Here is an 8,596-nt window from a genome sequence, read left to right as displayed (position 1 = left end):
TGATTGTTTTCATTTGTTCGTCTGTTTAACAGTTCAATATGAGCTTGAGCTGGCTGTGTTGCTTTTCCATCCTCTTTTCAGCAATCCTACCACAACTTCATGAATAGCCATTACCGAAGTGTGACGTGCTGTTTGACGCACAAGATGGGCTGCATCTAGAAAAATAATTACTAAACAAAAATGCCAGGATGGTTTTTTTTTTTTTTTTTTTTACTGATGCGAGTCTCGCATTCCAATCGCAGTGTAGTCTATGGCAAGGAGACGAAATAATATTAATAATAAATTATAAATTATATTACTTTGTTTGGGGTGTTTACCGAATTATCAGTTTATGTGAACTGAAGGGAACGGCGCGAGCGCAATGATGAATTCGGAAAATGCGCGTTTGAATCTCACATTTGACCTCCATGTTCATCTTGTGAGTGAAGTTAAGAGTCCATCTGCACTAGATTCCACGCGTTATATTAACATTTCAGCATGTGTACACTGAGGGCCCTTGGTTTAGGAAATTACTACAGCACAAGCCAAAAGATGAAGTGAAAGGTGACGGACTGTTATATTTTTTTTTACCAGGAGAGGGCGACAAATACATTAGGCAAGGCAACACGTTTTTTTTTTATCACGGTCAATGTGAGCTGCAATCACTATTATTTTCCCCTAAACACAAATGATTACATTCCGGCCATTAAATCCACCCTTTTGGTCGTAAAAAGAGGCATCTGCACAAGATAAGATATATCCTGTATACTTATCGGTCTAAATCCGTTTTACTGGGTTTTGTAGCCTATTATTTTTTGCAATACAGTGTTAACCAAACCAGTCCAATGCGAAAGACATGAGAGGGTGCATCTTGATCGACAGTAAATGTGTGAGTATATAAAACAAATTATAAATATTATATTTATGATATATGATACCAAGCTGTTAAACGCCAAAGACAACGACAGCGCTTCTCAGTTGCTATGACGATAGCCTGCTATGGGGCGGGGCAATACACATCACAAGGCTGACAGACTCGTTACCCAATTAGATTGTTAGCCTTTATATTGACAGTCTTTTTAACCAATACAGCTGCGCGTTTGAATTCTGGCATAGCCAATCACGAAGCTAAGAAATTGCACCTAAACCTACAATGAAATCAAGTTAGAAGGCGCAGAAATTTCGGGCGAAAATTGGTGTGACGGAAGGGCTGCCTGCAGGTTTGTTAAATATTTTGAACCATATTACTACAAAGACACTTCCGTTGGAAACTGTGCTGTTATTTCCCGGAATAATAAATAACAGAAATGTCGAAGGTTAATTAGACCATATATACGTCGCCGTTCTGTAAATTAGCCTGCTAGCTTGCTAAGACGAGCCTTTTCAAAATGGAGAGTTTCCTGCTGTTCAGTCGCAACAGTCAACAGACAATAATTCCCCTCATATTATCAAACCAAAGCAGAGTCTTGCATGCAGAAACAAAGTGTATATAAAAAGAGGAAAGTTAAATGGTCTAACCGTGTTGTCATTTTGCAAGCTATTTTGTGCCCATAGTCGTTTGTGCTAAAATAGGACGTTTGTTTAAAATGTTCAGACAGATGTTAAAGTCCGCAAAATTGACATGTATTTCTCTTGTGAAGTTCAGTAAATGCAGCTGTGTTGTCAATTAATGAAGGCTTGTACTGTTATGGCAACTGTAACTGGAAGGCTAGCAGGCTAAATGCTACTTGCGCACCATTTTGAAGCACTGGGCCTTGACACAGCCCTAAACTAGCAGTAGTCCTTATAACCAGTGTGAATGTTAGTTAGCGTCAGGTCCCAAAATGCACTTTGCGTTTAAATGGTCTTGTATTTGATCAAATGAATTGAATTAGATTGTTTTTCTAATTGCTTTCTTTCTTGCATACCTTGTTTGTATTTTGAATTTGCTTTTAATGTAACCGTATGCTTAACATATTTGTATATTATCAGACAAGAAAAATAACAGAAAAGTACCATGGTATATTACCATTTTTGTAGACATACACCGTGGTAATTCCATGGTATTCTATAAATTACCATGTATAACATTGTGCATGAAGAAAGGTTATATTCAGTACCATAGTAAATACTAATACTGTCCCATGGTACAGACACCGACTTGTTTGACTCCCTAAAATACATATTTTGGAGTGAACAGGATAAAACTGATGGACAGGACTTGTTTTTATTAATCTGGAAATGATTGGATTGTGAAAAGTTGTCTCTGAGTCTGTATCAGTGGTTTTCAACTAGTTTATTGGGAAATAATGGTGTAATATGCAAATAATGACACTAACCACGTTATCATGTGTAGTTAGGATGAAAGATAAACAGGCTTATCTTTTGCTATGCAGGACTCAGGAGAAAACACTTCCTGTATTTTCTGTTGTTGTCAAAGACCATTAGTCCAGACAGTCAAACACTCCAGTATTGTAGCATAAATTCATCGTTATTTTCCTGTTCAGTCTAGATCATGTTAATAGTTTTCATATTGTTGGGCCCATGCAGTTCTTCGTATAATCAATACATTTTAAATCTTGATTTTAAGGACTTTTACTGACATTTTGTACGATTCTGATACGCTGTTGGATCGCCACATAAATCAGAACCACTGACAGGTGGATGGAGGTGTTGAGAAGTAAAGCCTTGTTGACATCAGCTGAAAGTCGTTTTTTATATGGAACAAGCTATTACCAAGGAAAGTGTGTTCATTAGGGATGCGCCGATATGAAAATTTTGGCCATGTCCCAAGCACTTACAAACCTAGACAAACATATACAATACAGTAGCCTAGTTTGAACCAATGTATTCCTTAACTTTTAAAATTAATTTTACACTCCTATGGCCAACTTTCTTTATTACAAAATAAATCTATTGCCATACAATTAAATAAGATATTGTCTAAATAATGCAAACAAGTCATTGGGCAGCATTACTTGCATATAAAGAATCAAAATTCATGTGCCACTGATAAATAAAATGGAATGGCCTCTGCGTGGAGAATAATACAATTATTTTAATTAAATCTCATATTGTTGATCAAAATAATATGAGAAAAAGAAGTGCTTGTTATTATTAATAATGAATTATTAATAATTATTATTATTAAAAAGAAACATATTAGTAATATTAGCTAGGCTACTGTTTCAAATAACAGCACTTAGCTGTGTGCGCTGATGAGCGAACAAACACCGGTAAACTGAAGCGCTTTGTTAGCGGGTTAATTAAATAAACGAAACGCATCCTATATGAGTTTAATCAGATATTTATACAACATGAACATAATATTACAACTTATATCTGCACAAAATAACATGAACTTGAACTAAGTTGTGAACTCCTGTTGTGGATGCACTCTTCCCATAACAACGTGAATGAAATGCGGCAACTAAACACAAAGAATTCACAACGTTTTATTACAGTAGTGTTGTTGTTATAATGTTATGTAATATGACAGCCCCAATCATAGTTATTAATGTCGTGCATTGCTGTTTGCGCTGCATGCGCTGAAGCTAAAGATGATCACCGGTAAGCGTTTTACTACTGCGTTAACCAAACAAACGTATCTATCCGATATGAGAAATTTTATATACACACACACACACACACACACAAAATAGATATAATATTACAATTGCACTTACAAACTTAAATTTCACAAACAAAAGGCTATCAAATACAAAAAACTAAAATTATATGCAAAAGCAAACATGTTATCGATAACATTAAAAATGAACACATCGGCCGATACCGATATGGCATCCCGAGTATTCGTTACATAAAGATATTTTTGATTTCATGTAGACTTAAAAAAGGTATTTTCTGCATTGTTTTTAACACTCAACACACTGTCTCTTAGAGTGACCCGTCGAGGACAGCCTATTCCATTTTGACTGCTGGCTGAAGACAATGGAGACAAAAATTGATCAGCAGGAAGAAGAGACCACTTTCAGTAACATTGACACTAACGGTAATGTATATAGTCTCTGAATAGAGTGCAACAGTGCCCACCCACTTTTTCTGTGGCTTTGGTTTTGGAAGTATTTTTCCTATAGGGATTTATATTTTCATGGCGACAAACACGGGCAACTAAAGCACAAAGAATTCACAACATTTTGTAGTGTGCTCCTTATAATGTTATGTTTGGCAGATTGGCGCTACACGTCTCGCACTTCATTGTATTTTCAACTACTTTATCAAGTGAGTCAAATCGTAATTAACGATTTCAAGCTTTATCAGAATGCCTGCACATTTTCTAAGCCATGACGAGAAAAAATAACACTGCTGGATTATTAATCATCAATGTTTTTGTACTGCCCAAAATGCTGCAATAACCAATCAGTAAAAAAAAAAAAGAAATATATTTTTTAAAGTCACGGTGATCATCGTTTTCATGATCGATTGTTACTGTCGCGTCCAAGTACTTGGGTGCTCTTGCACATCTCTATTAAAGAGTTAAAAGTCATGAACCAACCAACTAAAATCTGACAAAAAGACAAAATGTACAACAAGATTGTGTTCTTAACTTTAATGGAGGAAAGAACTACAATCCCATGAAGCATTTTGAATGACAATCAAATTACAAACGATGGCTTCAACATGCTGTCTGTCAGAGACAGAGACGTACATTATACATACCGTAAAACTTCAAATAGTAGCCCGGGCTTTTATTTTCCCAAATCGTCGAACTGCACCGGCTTGTATTTGAGACAGGCGTCTATATGAGACAGGCCTTTATAATTTAGTGTTGAGATGTTGTTCATTGAGTGTATAGGCCTGTCTCTAATCTCTAAAAATCTCCAAATGCTCCACGTGAAACTGCGGTCTTCCGACCTTTTACTATCCCGTCAATTGATTTTGATTAATATGCGCGAGGGAGAGCGAGCAAGACAGCGCTCGTGTTGTTTGAAGACGTGAGAGTGCGCGCGCGCGGCCGGAGCGCTCTCTCTCTCTCTGCTCGTTACGCGCCCTGTCAGGCGCAGCAGTCATTCTACATCACTCACCGATCAAAAAAGGCTTTGGAGGGACGAAAATTTGCTTTGGCCGCCGCCAAAAAGCGGACGATCTGACGGTTTTAGAGGATTAAATACAACCCGAAACTAAAAAACAGACCCGGCCTCTATTTGAGACCGGCCTTTATTTACCCAAACCTGCAGCCACACCAGGCGTGTAAAAGAGACAGGCGTCTATTTGGGACTCGGCTATTATTTGAAGTTTTACGGTAATACATAATTGACACTCAGGCCCTGTTTTTACCTGCGATTAAGATGCGTTTTGGTCGGCGGCGATAGCCTCGTGGTTAGAGCACCGACATATAGCGCACCTGCACCTCTGGCGACCTGAGTTCGATTCCTATGTCCTTTGCCGATCCCTCTCTCTACCCCACGCTTTCCTGTCAAAATCTCTACTGTCCTATCCAATAAAGGCACAAAAAGGCCAAAAACATAACTTTTAAAAAAAGAAGTGTTTTGGGCAATCGGATCACAAGTGGACGGCGCTAAATACAGGGGTAAAGAGGGTCTAAAAAGTTTTGAGCTTGTCCACTTTAGACCACTTCCAGAGGTAGATGAAAACGCATTCCTTTTTAGCGTAAAACGCTCATGTGATTGATTGCGTTCAAACAGCCACAAAAGACAGCCTACTCTCCACCTACTGACTTAATGCGTAAACATTATGGGAAGCGTGATAGCCAGACGGGATTTAAACGTTGTCGGCATTAAGACCCAAGTTTGGTTTGAAGATGAAAAACATACCAAGCACAATGTTCTCTCACCATTACTGATTTCTAACACTAGGGGTGTAACGATATTTGAACCGAACCGAAAAACCGCGATACACCACCCACGATACGTATCGCGAAACTCTCATGGCGAACCGAACACGCCCCGCCCCCTGCTGCCCCGCCCAGCCCCGGCTCATTGCACCTCATGTGTTATGTGTACACAACGAATACAGGGCTGTTGCCTAACCACCATTGACCACATGTAATTGCAATAAGCTCAGTGTTTTGTTACTTTTGATAATAAGCAAGGTGTAATCTTTCAAATTATGTCTATTTGATCACGAAATGCAAACAATAAATGCCGTTTTGGCGCTCTTAGATGTGGCATGACAGATATCACTGTATGCATGCGGCAGCGCGGAGCGCGATCATCTCTTCCTCATAGGGCTGGGCGATATGGAGCAAAAAATATATCTCGATATATTTTGCTATATCTCGATATTCGATATATATCTCGATATCTTTACAGGAAAATGGATGTGAATACAACTCAAAATATAGGCCTACAATCAATAGAAAATTAATTTTCCATAACAGAATGTAACCAAATGAGAAAAATTAAACACAGGGCCTGAATTTCGTCATCATTATTAATCACGTGATTCATATACAGAAACTGAATAAAGTAATCAAATGGAAAATAACACAGTAGTATTTTAGTCCTGAATAAATTAAATGCATAGGTTATTAATCCTGATTCCTTTAATTTAAAGCTATCTTTTGTTGTATTGACAACAAAATTAATGACAGACACATATGGCTGCCGTCACTTTAAGAGCTAGTGCACGGATCCTGTGTTCATTATACTGGCATGCGTTTTATGCTTATTAAAGACAAAACCGACTATGTTTAGAGTATACTCACGATGACCGAAATTGACAATTTTGCGTGTTAAAGCAATATAATCCGCGAAAAATAACTTTTGTTACTGGCCAGCTGTTCTTAAGGCGGATTTTCTATGAATGTGCGCATAGAAAATAATCTCTCAGAGAGCGCGCGAGCACTGATTAGTTTAAAATCGCTTGAATGTTTAAACTGGTAAGACTTAAAAAGACGTGCAAATGGTAAACTTCAGTCACGATGCACTGCTGGCCCGATTGTGCGAGTGAATATCCATCATGTCCCGACTCCTAAACGCGAGTGTATGTTATGGCCGCAGCGCTTGATGCTTGCCTTGCACAACACATTATGAGAGAAGAGAAAGAAGACGCGGCACCGCTGAACACTCACGCTGTTTGTGAAATTGCGTCTGGCAGATAGTTGTTAAAAGAATGATTTGATTTTATAATCTGTGTGGATTACGATTGCGGGAATTTCCCGCATTATAAATGGGAGACCTGCGGGAATGATTAGAATTATGCGCAATACCCGCGCCGAAATTCGAGCCCTGCAATAGTTTAAAACAAGACGTTTGTAGTAGCCTTCTGATTACTGGAGTCCATTAATCGAACTTCCATGCCTCTTATATAGTAATTATATATTGTAGTATGTAGGCTACCAATTTACTAATGCAATTAATGCTCACACTCGGTTTCTCTCGTGCTCTGTCGCTCGCGCGCAGACACACTCGGAGTTCTGTAGCCTCCGGGCTGGTTGCGGATGAGACCATTTTTGAATGAGACAACACGCGAGGTGAGGGGGAACAAAAGCAAGGAGGCGGGGGCGAGCACAGCACAGAGAAGGCAAACAAGCAAAGTGGCGAAATCAGGATTAAAAATAAACAATATATCGATATATACGATATGTCAAAATCCATATCGTGTTTAAAAAATATCTCGATATATTTTAAAGGGATACTCCACCAGTTTTTCTTATTTAACTATGTTATTCCCTTAACTAAGATGAGTTGATACATACCTCTCTCGTCTCAGTGCGTGCACTATATCGCTCTGTATTGCCGCAAAACTATGTTAGCACTTAGCTTAGCCCATGCATTAAATATGGGCCAAGCAGAGAAGCGAGCAAACACTTCCACGTTTTCCCTATGTAAACACAGTTACTCGAGTAGTGTAACTTGACCTGGGCTGGTGACACAAAATAAACCGTTGCGCTTTTCTAAGCGTTTAATATTGATGACTATATTGTATGGCGGAATACCATAACAAGTGCTTTTGAGCACTTCGACTTGGCGCAATAATATCTTCACTCGTGAAAAGTCCCGGCTCCCGCTTCCTCTCCCCCTCCCTCTGACATTTCCGTCAATACAACCAACGTGACTTTTACTACCTGTGCTGTGCTATTAGCAAACTGCAGATCATTTGCAATGGCGGACTTTGTAGATGATTATGACTTCTTTGTAGAAGACCCAGAGCCATATCTGTTTGAACCCGAGTACACAGAGGAGGAATTAGCTCTTATAGACCGTGAGAGGGAAAGATATGATCCAGAACAGACCGGAGCTTTCCCGAAAGCAGCTAACCAAGCTCTCCGCTGTATGTGGTGTGTTGGAATTCGGTGAAAAATGACAGCACTATGTACATTCTCCTTATTTTCACAACCCTTTACGATGCACGTTTTAACCATGATTGTATACAAACTAGCTTCCAACAACCTGTTACTTCGTCAACTCCGCTCAAACTACTACTACCGGCGCATGTCACGTTGGTTGTATTGACGGAAATGAGAGGGAGGGGGAGAGGAAGCGGGAGCCGGGACTTTTCACGAGTGAAGATATTATTGCGCCAAGTCGAAGTGCTCAAAACCACTTGTTATGGTATTCCGCCATACAATATAGTCATCAATTTTAAACGCTTAGAAAAGCGCAACGGTTTATTTTGTGTCACCAGCCCAGGTCAAGTTACACTACTCGAGTAA

The 8,596-nt window shown here is 39.1% G+C and overlaps 1 protein-coding gene across 6 annotated transcripts in view; it reads left to right on the top strand.

Moving 5' to 3' along the window:
• Positions 1 to 1,052: 1,052 nt before the first annotated feature.
• Positions 1,053 to 8,596, top strand: part of hnrpkl (heterogeneous nuclear ribonucleoprotein K, like) — a 31,445-nt gene continuing 23,901 nt past the window's right edge. For 5 of the 6 annotated variants that reach the window (XM_056265501.1, XM_056265499.1, XM_056265500.1 and 2 more), the window contains exons 1-2: positions 1,053 to 1,199; positions 3,860 to 3,970. In XM_056265501.1, coding sequence (XP_056121476.1) covers positions 3,910 to 3,970 — 61 coding nt within the window. In that variant the 5' untranslated portion in view covers positions 1,053 to 1,199; positions 3,860 to 3,909. Of the gene's footprint in view, positions 1,200 to 2,646; positions 2,666 to 3,859; positions 3,971 to 8,596 lie in introns of those variants that run through there. The other variant, XM_056265498.1, reaches the window with a different exon arrangement.

This window comes from Rhinichthys klamathensis, unplaced genomic scaffold (assembly GCF_029890125.1).
Source record: "Rhinichthys klamathensis goyatoka isolate OS25496 unplaced genomic scaffold, OSU_Roscu_1.1 h1tg000234l_1, whole genome shotgun sequence".
Lineage (NCBI taxonomy): Eukaryota > Metazoa > Chordata > Actinopteri > Cypriniformes > Leuciscidae > Rhinichthys > Rhinichthys klamathensis.
This window is presented reverse-complemented; position numbering and strand designations above follow the sequence as displayed.